We start from the raw sequence: 14,155 nt of genomic DNA, 5'->3' as shown, positions 1-14,155 counted from the left end.
CCAGAGAAGGGTGATTCCAAGGCACTGCCTTCCCTTGCTCAGAACAGCTCCCTTAACACCCAGTAACCAGGATCCAGCTTCCCACAGTTTGTAACAGTTGTGCGTTTTGGGCAAGCGGTCTCTCTAGTCTGGGCTTGCCAAAAGTGTCCCAGGAACCAGGCGTTTGTTCGGAGGGAAGGGAAGCGGATAGGAAACGTAAGAGATCCTTAGGAATGGCATGGGACAGTCATGGGGTTAGGTTACTGATGTTAGTTCCCATAAGACCCTTGGGGGACTGGGCCGGAAATTTAATAGTCTATAAGGTTCTAAGGGTGCACAGCCCATATCCAATGAGAGCACGGCCCGTGAACCCAGAGCAAACGCGACGGGGTTTCACTCCCAGGTCCCTCTCGCGCGGCCCGCTGCATCTCCCGTCTGCGCATGCTCACACTCTTCCGCAGGCGAGACCCGCGCGCCCTCGCGTGGATCTCCCCTCGCCTCGCTTCCCGGCGACTCAGGCCTCCCCACCGTCCCCGGGGGAGGGCGGGTCCCGGGGCGGCTCAGGCGCTAATCCCCACCGGGCCAGCCTCGTCCTGCTCGCGGATCAGGCGCGCGCCCGCAGTCCGCAGTGTGCGCGAGCGGCCGGGCGAGCCCGGGGCCCGGGGCGGCGACGTGTGCGTCCGGCCCGGGGCGGGGGAGCGCGCGGGCGAGCGCGGGTAGCGGCGGGCAGAGCGCACCGGCAGGCCTGGTGAGCGGCCGGGAACTGCCGGCGACACCGAGTAACCGGGCGGGCCGGGCTCCGTCGCGCTCCGGGGTTCCGGGGCGGGGTCCTCCTCCGGCTCTGGGGAGTCCTGCAAGGACACGCGCCAGGGTCAGCGGACAGCGGCCCGGTCTGGAGGCGCCCTGGTGTCCAAGAGCGCTGAGAAGACCGAGGTGATGGAAATAGTTCCCTCCACACTCCCACCTCCTGGAAGGCATAGGTCTGGATTTTCTTGCAATACACGACATTTAGCGTGGTGCTCAGTAAATGTTGAAATGCATTAAGTGCAGCGCTTTGTCCCGTTAGTCTCTTTCCTATCTTGATGGAAAGCACCCCATGAACAGAGTTAGTTGTGGAATGTGGGGAAATCATCAGAGTTGGTGTCCAAAGACTTAGGTGGGATCCTAGACCTTCAATTTATTTCCTTGTTGGATACTGGGCAAGTCATTTCACCTAAGTCAGCCTTATTTTTCTAATCTCTAGAGTGGGGATGACACAACTATTTCTCAGGTTATTCTGAGTACTGTAAAGAGATATCAATATAGTATGGCTACCTAGCACCAGGAGGTGGTAGGGGGCTCATTGGTGTTTGTGAGGCACCCACTCACCTTGTCCTTCAGGATATAGAGTGCCATGGGGTTCTTCCGCTCCTGCTCTCCACTTCGGGGGAGGGTGTCTGCTGCACAGGGCAAAGAATGGGGTGGTTGACCCAGGTATAGAACCCTTCCCACAAGCCAGCACCTAGATTCTGCTTCCCAAGCGGCCTGTCAAGGATGCACAGGTCCCGGTAGGGCAGGTCCCGGGGCGGCTCAGGCGCTAATCCCCACCGGGCCAGCCTCATCCTGCTTGCGGATCACAACCTCCTGCCACAACCTCCTGCCACAACCTCCACCAAAGGATTGGCAACACCTAGGGTCCTACCTTGGCCGCACCTCTCCCTGTTCTGTAGTCTTCGGGCAGTTGGTGGAGGAAGGGGCCCTGCAGAGCTGGCTTCCTTGTTGCCCAGTTCTGCCTTTTCCCAGCAGCCCACTGATCTGAGTGCCGATGGGATGGGTGAGTGGGCAGCTGGGAGCTCACCTTCTGGTTTCAGGCTGTCATCGTTCTGATCCATATATTCCAGGGAGTTTTGCTTTTCCAGCTTTCTTTTCTTCCTGCAAATCAACCCAGCACCCCATGAACAGAGCTACTGAGTATGAGCAGGAGGAGGTCTGGGGATGAGACACAGCGGGATTTGATAGCTGTAAGAGAAGCCTTGTAACAGAAGGATGAGCTGGAATGAGTCACACCTAAATTTACATCCTAAGTCTGTCGCTATCATTGTGGCTGTGGGCAAGTCATTTAAGCAATCTGAGTTTCAGTGTCCTTATCTGTAAACTGCAGGTACTCATACTTACAAGGCATCACACTAACCACAACCACAGTGCCTGGCCCATGAAAGGTGCCCTGCAAGCGAAACCATTATTAACAGTGCTGGGTTGCCAGGGGTTGTGAGTGGAGGAGGTGGTTCTGTACACAACACACACAGTGGTGAGATGGATCTCCTGAGAAGAGGTTCAGGGCCCTGAGGGGAAAGACATTTAAAGAATAAGAAAAGAAGAGAGCTTGGGGTTGGGATGGATTGAAGAATTAGGGAGCTCGGGATGTGGAACTTGGGGAGTTACCCAGACTTTTTGGAGGGTTTCCAGCATGCGCAGACTGTCACCAAGGTCACAAGGAGGAAGATGCCTCCTGTGGACAAGATGATATAGAGGGAGCTTCTTCCTAGGGAGAGAGAGAGACAGAGATATGGGAGAAATTTCAGAGGAGGCACCAGGTGTGGTGAGGAGAGCTTCCTGCAGTGGATGGAAGAGAAAAAGAGCCCCAGGCAGTATGGCTGGCCCATGGCAGAGTTTGCCCAGAGCCCACTTCCCACCTGTTGCTGTCTTCCACAGAGAACTGGCTCATCTCTGCCTCTCTCTCCCTCTGTCTGGGATGTCTGTAGCCCCTCATGGGCACCCGCCTGTCAGGGTTTTGTGTCCTAAGGGAAGGCAAGCAGGGAGACTCACTGTACACGGTGATCTTGATGGGCAAGCTGCGGCCCTGGCTGATGGGGTTCTCCACTACGCAGCTGTACAGGTCATCGTCCTCCATGAGCACCCTGGTGATGGTGAGCACCTTTTGGTCGGGGGACAGGAGCATTCGCGAGTCATTGAGGAGGGGCTTGCCATCCTTCAGCCAGGTGTAGCTGGGCTTGGTGCCATTTTCGTGTGAGCAGTTCAGGGTGAAGGCCTCGCTGAGCTCCAGCACAGTGGTCGAAGCCACTAACACCTGCGGCCTCGAAATGGGCACTGAGCCCAGGGGGTGGGGAGCCTGTGAGCCATGGGACAAAAAAGCTTCTCCCTCCCCCTTCTTAACTCCCTACCTTCCAACACAGCGCAACTCCAGTTGTGGTCTGAGAAGACCCTTAAGAGATCATCAGTCCAGTTCTTCGCCATTGTCCCTCCATCCATTCATTTATTCATTCACTCACTCACTCACTCACTCACTCATTTATTTACCAGCTATTTATTGAGCACCTATTAAGCACAGGACGTACAAAGCTGAACAAGACAGCCATAGCCCCTGCCCTCATGGGCCTTCCCGTCCTTTCTTCTCAAATACCTTTCTAAGATTTCTTAAACTGAGCCAGCCTGAAACAAAAAAGCCTAAGTACGACTGTCTACTTTCAAATATTGGCTCTATCCCTAGCAGCATGACTTAATAAGTTATTCAACCTCTTTGTGCCTCAGCTTTCTCTTTTGCAAAATGGGGATAATGATAATAATATCCCTACATTATTATAAGCATTAAACGAGTCGATATCTGCAAAGCACTTAAAATAGTTTCTGGCCCATAGTAAGCACTCTATACGTGTTAACTGTAGCCTGTCTGCCAACTTCTAATATCTAATTGGCTCACTCTCAGCAACCAAGTGGCTTTTGTGCTTGATCTCCCAGGGTCTAGCCCCAGTCCCAATCCTAGTCCTGTCTCCTTCCCTGCTATAGCACTTTACCATCTACAGTGAGGTTAATGGTCTTCTCCCCCGTGAAGGTGTCATCGGTGATGGAGATCTCGACCTCATAGGTGCCCTCATCGGCCAGCTGCAGGTCGCTGAGAAGCAGGGAACCATTTTCGAAGAGGCGGATGCGGTCTCTATAGTCAGGCCGCAGGGTGCCAATGACCTCTGTGCCAATGGACTGTACCACGGTCACTGGCTTGTCCCGCTTCAGCTGCCACTTCACCACGGGCTTGTCGCTGCTGGTGCTGCTGTACTGCACAGAAAGCAGGGCTGACTTCCCCACCGTGCCACGGATCAGGCGCACTGGGCTGGTGATGTTTACTCCTTGCAGGGGCTCTGTGAACAGAGGTTCACAGGGAGAGGGCAGCGTCAGGCCTTTGACTCCTTACCCACTCCCATCTTCAGGTCCTCTGATCTCTTCATGCCTCTGCCTTTTGGGCCCTTCACACCTCGTCAGTCCTTTTTTCTTACCCTCTGGTGTCATCTCCTCTCCCACTGTACCTCTGGGCCCCTCTGCTTCTCTGTCATCCCTCATACCCATCCTATTGCCTGCAGTTCTTCTATCTGTTCCTCATCGCCTTTCTCTTGAGAAAGATTCCAGCTCACCCATACCCTGTGTGCTCCGTTCATAATCTTTATTGAGTACTTCCTGTGTGCCAGGCACTGTTCTATGACCTTGGGATATATCAATGAGCAAAGCAGACAGACATCCCTACTCCATGTAGTTTATGTCATCAGACCCTATGGAGAATTTGTCAGATGTTCTTCTTGGTTGGGAATCAGGAGAGTGGGGTCGGGTGGGATGGTGGAGAAAGCATAGGGACATAGATTCACAGAGCAAGGAGTACGTCATAAGACAGTGCTAATAAAGGGGAAGTTTAGGGGCCTAAAGGCAACTGGGCCACCCTCCAGTCAGACCAAGAACTTCTTTTATCCTTGTCTCAGCTGCATGTAGAATCTTACTAGGCCTGCCCTGTGCAGAACAGCCCTGCAACTGAGTAGATGGTTTTGGAAATTCACCCAAACTCCAGCCCAGTTTGCATCCCCTACAGAAGAGGCGTTTGGAATGGGTAGAACAAAGAGTTTGGGATCAGAAGGCCTTGTAAGATTGCGCTCCACCACTTAACTGGCTGTGTGGGTTTGGGCAAGTCATCTCTCTAGGCCTCACTTTTCCCATTTAGAAAACAAGAATAATAATGAGAGCAACTGCCATATCAAGTTCGCAGTGGAAAATCACAAAATGTGTGTCAGTTATTGTTGTGTAGCAAAGAGAACACAAGATTGAGCATCAGAGATTTGGGCCCCATTGTTGACTTAGGACCTATAAGTCACTTATCTGTTCAGGGCTCAGATTTCCCACAGGTAAAGTGAGTGGTAGTTTAGATGGTCTCATTGGCTTGTTCCAGCCCTGTAATTCTGGAATTTCACCATCCTGTCACCATCCAGAGACACATCACACATTTCAGGGATCTCTTAGGAACTTCGGGGCCAGAACGGATGCAGTTCATTTGTTTCGTCTGGCCTTGTAGAGTGGTACAACCACACAAAAGAGGGTCTTCTGGAGGATTGCAGTGGGGAATAAGGCTGAATTTAGCTGAATAAACACATACATGTCAGGTTCTTGGTCTCTCTGTGCTCCCAGCTGCTTCTTCTTTCTTTCTTTTCTTTCTGTCCTCTATTTCCCACTCTGCTACTGCTGCAGTTTAGATGTGGGGAAGCTGAGCTGTATCTTTCCATTCCTTATTCTTCTTCTGGTGCTCAGAAGACCCAGACCAAACCAGGAGGCAATTAAACTAAAAGGTTTGTTGTGGAGATCAAAGCAAATTTAACTTAATAAACACATTTGATCCACTTTTAAGACAAGTGCTTTGTTAAGTAGCGAGCTCATCCTTTTTAGAAGTGGTCATGGAAAGACCAAATTGATTATTCTTTTACCTCTTTGTGCTTCAGTTTCCTCCTCTGTGTAATAAGGTGGTGGGACCTGATGGTCTCTGAGGGCCTTCTCAACTCCGATATTCATTATTTGCCAGGTATACTAGAATCATAAAACCTTAAGTATGGAAGAGGCTACTCTAATGATTAAAGCTGTCATATGTGTGAATATTATATGCTCATTATTAAGAAGAGTCTTAATTCTGGGGGAAGTAAAATAGACAAAATCTATTTTCAAATACTTTTTTATTAAAGGTATTTTGTTCCCATAAAACCTTATATAAAAATGAAAAGAAATGAAATCTAGTTCCAGCTCACCTGACTTGGTAGAAGAGGTGAAGGATACCAGAGTCCTGTCCTCCGCAATAACTTGGGATGCTGCTAGGAATCCTTATGGCCCTCGCTATCAGACTGAAATCCATTTGACCATGTGATCTTTAAGATTTCTTCTAGCTCTAGTTTCTGTGATTATTTAGAGGGATTTCCTGCCTAGCAATTGCTAGATCCTGGACTTGGCTTGATGTAGAAAAAGCAAGCTTTCAAATTTTCCCAAATAGGCAAATAAACTTTGGTCTGTATGACTTGAGGTAGCCCTGAAAAAAATCACTGTGCTTCATAAGGACATGACGATGATGATCAAATAGTTGGGGAACATCTACTCCTCTCTCTCAGGACTCAGTCGAAGCAGTGGGATATGCACATGAGGGTTCTATGTGCAGAGCCATCCTGGAGCCTAGGAACCCCAAGCACCAGACTTTGAGGTTCTTATTTCCTCCTTCCAGGAAGATGCACAGTGACAGTCCCAGCCCCAAGGAAAAGTAGAAAAGATTCCTCCTCTCCCCTGTATCTTCCCTTGGTTCTTCCTTGAGCTTCTCTCTCCTACCAGATACAAGGTCCAAGTGGTCCTTTTCTGATGTCTTTCTCCCCTCAACTCTGCTCTTTCTGCCAATTTCTGGAAGAACTTGGTTCTTCCAGATAAAAACACCAGAGAAGCTACAGCATATGGATTGCCCTAGGCCTCACCCTCCCCTAGATGGGCGCCTTCCTCCTGGGGGGAAGGGGAATCCTTTCTACTTTTCCTTGGGGCTGAGACTGTCACTGTGCATGACACGCAGGGATGTATGTATGTGTGTTCAGAAGTGAATGGAGCAGTCTTTCTCAGAAGCTGACAAAGAGAACATTTTGCTGAGCAAACACTGTTTCTCGAAACTCTTGCCAAAATTGGAGTCTGTATTAAATTCAGGGTTCCACTACTTTAAAGGGACACAGAGAACTGGGATAGTTGCCAAAGCAGGACACAGAAATGAGGCAAGGGCTAACAATTGTGACCCACAGTGGAAATAAAAGGGACTAGGACTATTCAACCTTGAGAAGCGATTAACTTAATTATTGTCCTCAAGTCTCTGAGGCATCATTATGTAGAAAGTCTCTGTTCCCACCGGAAGATGAATGAAAGGAAATTGACATCGCAGCAAGATGTGCCTATCAACTTAAACAGTGCCACACTGGTTCAGGTAGGTGGCCCTTGTCAAGTAGGAATTTGACCTGCTGTGTGACACCAAGCAATGTCAAGCTTTAAAGTATAAAAATGTGTCTGCCGATAGCCTTGGGTTTCTTTAATAGCCTCTTCCTTTAAAGAAACTATCATCTACTCATTTTTGTGTGCTCCTTTTTGCTTGGCAAAGATCACCAGTATTTGCCTTAAATTTACCTTTTAAAAGTGTCTACGAGCTGGTGCCAAACATGTATTCTAGGATTTGGTCTATTTACACCTAATCCATGCTCTCTACCACCATAGACCTCAGTTATATCCCTTTTTTTATATGAAGGTTTTTTGTTTTGTTTAGATCTGTCTTCATAAGAAAGTCCCTCCATCCCTTCGGCCATCAGATATACCCTTTTTCTGGGCTCTCTCCAACTCTATTATTTCTTTTTTGAGGAGTGATGACCAAAACTGCATACAATATTCCCAGGGAGGCATACAGCATGGTTTTCTTAAAACAAACAAACAAACAAACAAACAAACAAACAAATTTGCTTTCTGCTTTCGGTTTTTAATATCCTTCCTGATGAATGACACTCTGAGAAAACACGCTCCCTCCTGGAGCAGTGTTGTATAGGAACCTCACTGAGTGTGAATGTGTTGGGGTTATTGCATTATATCCTTATGTTGTTGCCCCGTTGGGACCTACAAGGGCCTATAAGAATTTGAAAATATTTTAAGCGTCAGTCACTCAGGAAAGTAGGAGAAAAGCAGGGAACAGACATTGTGAAGAAGGACCTTAGGAACCAGAATGGTAGGAGTCTTGGTAGTTTTTATCTACACCCTAAAGAGTGTAGATGTTCAGTAATGTGCACCCAGCTAAATAGTATTAAGATAGCACACAGAGATTACCATGTTTTAGATTGGAACAGTCACTGTTGTTAAGCTGCCAATTCTCCCAAACTGACTTAAAACTATAATATAGTACCAATCAAAATTCTAGGAGGTTTTTACTTTGCGATATTGGCACAAGGATAGACAAATAGATCAATGGAACAGCATAGAGGCCCACAAGCAGACATATATAATCATTCGACTTATGACAAAGGTGGCACTACTGTGTAATGGGAAAAGGATTTTTTCCCCAATGAATAGTGCTGAGCCAAGTATGAAAAAAAGGAATCTTGACCCTTACTTCTCACATTACACAAATATCAGTTCTAGATGGATTGTAGATCTAAATGTGACAGGTAAAATGATAACATTTAAAAAAGAAAACATAAGAGAATATCTCCACAACTTGAGAGCAGACACAGATTTATTAGGCCACAATAGTGTGGTACCCATAAAAGAAGAAAATGATACATTGGACACAATAAAAGTAAGAGCAGTTCACCAAGACTGTTAAGAGAGAGAAAAGGCGAGCCGTAGAGTAGGAGATATTTGTAATACATATATATCTTATAAAACACTCATACCCCAAATATATTTTTTAAACTCCCACAAATCAATATTTTAAAAAAATCCAGAAAACTCAGTGGGCAAAAGACTTGAAACAGGTACTTCACACACACACAAAAAGGATTTCCAAAAGGCTAATGAATATATGAAAAAGATGCTTCATTAATAACCATGGAATGCAGTTTTAAACCATAATTTGGTACCACCTCATACTCAATAGGAGGGCTAAAATGAAAAAGAGGAGACAAATGATGGTGAAGACATACGGCATCTGGAACTCTTATTTACCGTTTGGCCTTATCGACTAAAGCGTAACACACACATATAACTCAGCGATTCCGCTCTAAGGTATATTCCCCTAGAGAAATGTGTATATCTGTTCACCAAAAGACACACATACTAGAATGTTTTAACAACTCTATTCATAAAGCCCCAAACTGAAAACAACCAAGGTGTCTATCAAAATTGAATAGATAAAGAAATTGTGATATATTCATACAATAGAGTACTCTACAGCACCGAGACGAAACAAATTACAATTTCAACAATATGGCTGAATATTACAAATTTGGTGTCCAGACATAAAAGAATGTGTACATATGATTCCTGAATTGGCAGTTAGGGTACCACTATAACCCCGGCGGGAGGGCAATTGTAACTGAAATAGTATGGGGGTACTTCTGAGGTGCTGAAGTGTTCTATTTCTTGATCTTGGGGGCTAAAAGCTCATCAAACTGTAGCCTTATGCTAAAGTCATTTTCCTCTATGTAATTTTTAATTGGAAACAGCAACAACAAAAAGACAGCACCTACAATGGGGAGGTGATCTTAGATCTAAAAGGATGAAACCCAGGCAAGAGACTTTTTCCTGTTGGGTCACGAGAGGATGGAATTGTTCTAGGATCCCAGAGAGTAACATCTTGCAAATCGGATTATTTAGATTTATGGCATGCTGTGTTTGTTTGTATCTATAAAATAGTGCCCTAGCCTCTAGAAAAGACTTGTTTGAATTTTCCATGAATAGGGCTGTGTTGAATTGAGGAAAGGCTCGTTAGTCCATATTAGGGACAGAGCATTAAAGATTGAGTGTTACTTGCTTAGGCTGGCTCGATGGTTGTTGCCGTAAGCAAAGGGATTAAGGTAATTCTTTGGGAGCCAGGGAGACGTGGTCCAGCCCTACTTTAAGTGCCAATCTTAAAAACTGTATTCCCCAGCCTCCCTTGCAATTAGGTATGGCCATGTGACTGAGTTCTAGCCAATGAACCAGTGGAAGTGATAGGTGCCACTCACAGGACCCTACCAACCTTTAAAAAATTCTCTATCTGAAGGAAAGGAAGACAAACCTCAGGATGACCATTGGAAACATATGTCAAAGTTTATAGAGCTCCATCAGCTTGGTTCTTGAAAATCTTCATGGAGCAGAGTCCTTCCTCGTCTCAGGCCTAGCCTGAAACTTCATTGTACTACTACATGGTTAAGGCCAAGAACTTAAATTTTGGAATTTATTTGTCGCAGAAGTTGGCATTTTCCTAACTAATATATTGAAGAAACTCCTTATAGAATCTCAGCACTTTATTGCTCTTGAGTCCACAGCAGAATAATGACCTGACTCTGGACTTACCTCTCACCTGTTATAGGTCATAACTAATATCTTATGAACATAGTTTACATTTAGAATTTTTGGCTGTATTTATTGTTACAGTCTCCCACACTTCAGATCCTTTATCATCTTTTATTTTTGCCTAATCACACTGACTAACAATATCTTTCTATAATTTTTTCTTTACCATTTGATGACCTGAAGGAGTTTAGGGACATTTATGATTTATATGTTTCATATGTACTTCCTGTACCCAATTCAATGTCTCCATACCTACGGCTGTCATTATTTCCTCAACTCACTGTAATTTCCACTGAGACTCCCCTCACCAAGGCTAACAGTAACCTTTTAATTGCCATATGTAACCAACTCTTTTAGGTCCTTATTATACTAAACCTCTTTGATACAGTTTGTATTGATTCTCTAGAAAACTCCCAACTCTTTCGACTTTCTGGACACCACAGTCTTCTAATTCTACTTCTGTTTCTGTGACTGTTTCTTGGTCACCTCAGTGGGATTTTTTTCCTTCTGCCTTCCTCTACAAATCTTGGGGTTACTCAGTGTTCCATTTTCTCCTCTTAGGTGTTATTATCTATTCACATTGTTTTAAATCTCACCTATGGGCTGACAGCTTCCAAATACCTCTCTTCAGCCCTGACGTTCCTGTGCCCCCTCCCTTAGGCCATCCAACATTTTCCACAGATGTCTCATAGACATTTCAATGTCTACATGGACAATATTCATTACCACATCCTCAACCCTATCCCATTTTTGTTTGTTTGTTTGTTTAAGGTTTCACACAGAAACCCTACCTGCCTCTCTGGATCCTCCCACTTCTTATCAATCACTAGGTTCTGATTTTCCCTCCAAAATATTATCTCAACAGGTCTCATTCTTTCTATCTTTATTCTAATTCCAGCCTATGTTATTTCTCTCCTGAATTATTGCAATAGCCTTGGTATGGGTTGAATCGTATCCCCTAAAATGCGTATCTTAAAGTCCTAACTCTCAGTACTTCAGAATGTGACCTTATTTAACAATGGGGTTATTGCAAAGGTAAGCTAAGATGGGGTCATACTGGAGAAGGATGGGCCCCTAATTCAATGTTATTGGTGTCCTTATTAAAAGGGAAATTTGGACACACACATAGGCACAGGGAGAATGTCATGTAAAGACTGAAGTTATGCTGCCACAGCCAAGGAACTGCTAGAAGCTAACAGAGAGGCCTGGAACATATTCTTCCCTAGCGCCATCAGAGGGAGTATGGTCTTGCCGACACCTTGATCTCAAACTTTTAGCCTACAGAACTGTGAGACAATAAATTTCTGTTGTTTAAGCCACCCGCTCTGTGGTTTTTTGTTATAGCAGCTCTAGGAAATGGATACAGTTTTCCTTTTCTATCTTGTTCGCCTCCAGTTTCCCCTCCAAAGCCCCATTGGAGAGTGAGCTTTCCGAAATGCACATCTGGCCCAGCCTGTGCCCAGATTAAAACCATTCGATGCCCTCCTGCTCCATTGTTTACAGACTATATTCTTTAGTGTGGTTTACAAGGCTCTTGCCTAACTCAGATCACACTTTCTTCTCCAGTAAGCATGAATGGCTGGGCTGCTCTTAAACACAGGATACCATTTCAAGCTGTTGACATTTGCCCACTTTCCCAACTATAATACTCACTGCCACACTTGCCTATTTTCTCATCCTTTAAAATGTAGTGCAGACATTCCCAGGAGACGTTCCCTGATATTTGCCCATCCCTGCACCATTAGCACCGCTTCCTGATGGGGTAGGTGACCTCTCTCTGATCCTGGGCATCCTTTGCATATCTGACTCGTAATAGTTTCTGCATTTTATTAAAATGATCTCTGCATCTATTTGCCCAACTATTGTGAATTCCTGGGCTCTCTGGAACACACACACTCACACATCAGCGCCTTACACACACACACACACACACACATACACACACACAGATAAAACAAGATCAATTTTCCAAGGAGTTGGTGGGGTGGTACAGGAGGCAGCTGTCTACGGTGTAGGGAGAGTTATGGGTAGGTTGATGTTACTGCCCTAAACCAGGAGTCTCATTGTCTCCAAAGCTTCTTATATCTCTCGCTATTTTACACACAAAGAACCCGGGGTGGGGGAGCCGGGGAGGCACAAAACCAAAATTCTCCCACTCCTCCAAGCCCCACCATAATCCTTGGAAAGATTGCTGCTCTGGCCCATGCCGACAAGACATCCCATAAGAAATGGCTCATTGCCCTCCATCGAATGTCCTGAATGCCGTGGGAGCTCCAAAGTCATGCAGCCTTTGAGGGAGGGGGCAGGGGCCGGGCAGTAGGCAACGGAATGAAGAAATACATTCAACACTAGTGCCTGAATTCACTGAGATGCTTCCCAGGGCAGCTGAGCTCTCTCCCCTCCTCCCACCCCAAAGGCATTCTGGCCCTCCGCTCTCTCCTCCCTCTCCTTTGAAAGCCCCACTCCCTTCTCCAGACCCTTTCTTACCCTTCTGGTCTCCTACCTGTCTGGATCAGAAGAAGGTAGACAAAAGGAGCAAGGTGCAGGGCACTGAAAGCTCTGGACAGGGCTCCCTTTTCTCTCTTCATTTTGGGTGGCGTTCTCCAGCTCTGGTGCAGACAATTAGCATGATTTCTCCACTCTGGGCACGTCTCTTTGTACCACTAGGAGTTTCTCTGCCCGAGCACAGCCCTGCCAACTTCCCTCTGAATACACAGAGCTCTGTGTGTTGTTGGGCTTGTTCTTTCCTCTCTTTCAGACCTGGCATTTTCTAGTTTCAAAGCCCTACATCCCCAGTTCAGAGGGGGTATCTGCTTAAGAGATCATCTTCAGTGAGGATGCCAACCTGATGGGTCCCCGTGGTTCTAGTTCTTCCCTGGCTACACTGTGCCCACTACCAGGGGGAGATGAGGATTCGGGCTCAGTGGGGACTGGGTTGGGGCACACACTAAATTGGACCTTGTATCCCAACTCATCCTGTCTCCGCCTCACGCTCCTTGTTCCTGAGAAAGATGGTGTGTGCCAGAGACAGACCTGCATGCAATAAGCTCTGAAGAGGGAGAGAGCGAGCTTTCAAAAGGCCAGGGAATGCGAGACTCCAGAGAACTGCCAAAGAAATGGAAAATCCCTGTTTTGGCCCAAAGAAGATTGGAAATGGCCTGAATTCTATCATTTTCATACCCGTCTGATCCTACTTGTGGTTCTTTTTCCTATCATAGAATTCTATAAATGCTAGGGACCTTTTACCAGAAGCCACTCTGTTCATTCCCCTGCCTCCAGCCTATTTCCTAGAACATGTCAGAGCAAGGACGGAGGTGGCACCCTATTAGCCAGCACCCTGGGCTCTGTCACTAGCTTCTCAGTCTGGTCACTTCCTCTTGTCTTCAGGCTGTGCTGAGGAGAGTCACCCTAGCTCTGCCCTACCCCATCATTACTCCTCACGAGGGCTGTCAGTGGAATGTGTGCCTACTAACAGCTCACGCCTCTCATTAACCCTCAATTTCATATCAGCGAAATGGGGAAACAGTTCGCCTCCTTGTAGGAATTGTTGGGAGGATTGATGAAGATTTGGTACAGTAGAGTATCTAAAAAATTCTGTTACAAAGATGACATTTTAAACAACAACAATGACAATGACAACGACAACAACAACCTGCCTCGTCTTTTTCATTTTTGTAGGGATCTTTATATTGCGGTGAGACCAAAGTTTATAACTCTCCCCTTGGTCGTCTCTATCTCTGGTCTTAGTTTTATAAATGCAGTAGTTGTCTATCCAAACATTCTTTTTATATCCCGAAGAAAGCCTGAGTAGGCCAGGTTTCTAGAACTAAAGGTCCACTGCATAGTCTAATGAGCTGAAGGATGGGGAGAAGAATTGGGAGGC

The 14,155-nt window shown here is 46.2% G+C and overlaps 1 protein-coding gene across 2 annotated transcripts; it reads right to left on the bottom strand.

The window, feature by feature from the left end:
* Positions 1 to 330: 330 nt before the first annotated feature.
* HEPACAM (hepatic and glial cell adhesion molecule) lies at positions 331 to 13,067 on the bottom strand. 2 transcript variants are annotated; one of them, XM_039872924.1, is made up of 7 exons: positions 12,776 to 13,067; positions 3,771 to 4,112; positions 2,785 to 3,066; positions 2,401 to 2,500; positions 1,817 to 1,890; positions 1,348 to 1,418; positions 331 to 830 (listed from the first exon to the last, which is right to left on the bottom strand). In XM_039872924.1, the coding sequence occupies exons 1-7, from the start codon at positions 12,858 to 12,860 to the stop codon at positions 540 to 542; spliced, it is 1,245 nt and encodes a 414-aa protein (XP_039728858.1). In that variant the 5' UTR covers positions 12,861 to 13,067; the 3' UTR covers positions 331 to 539. The 2 variants fall into 2 exon arrangements, with proteins under 2 accessions (XP_039728858.1, XP_039728859.1); XM_039872925.1 differs by having other exon boundaries at positions 2,407 to 2,500; positions 12,776 to 12,898.
* Positions 13,068 to 14,155: the final 1,088 nt, after the last annotated feature.

This window comes from Pteropus medius, unplaced genomic scaffold, assembly GCF_902729225.1.
Source record: "Pteropus medius unplaced genomic scaffold, Ma_sr-lr_union100, whole genome shotgun sequence".
NCBI lineage: Eukaryota > Metazoa > Chordata > Mammalia > Chiroptera > Pteropodidae > Pteropus > Pteropus medius.
This window is presented reverse-complemented; position numbering and strand designations above follow the sequence as displayed.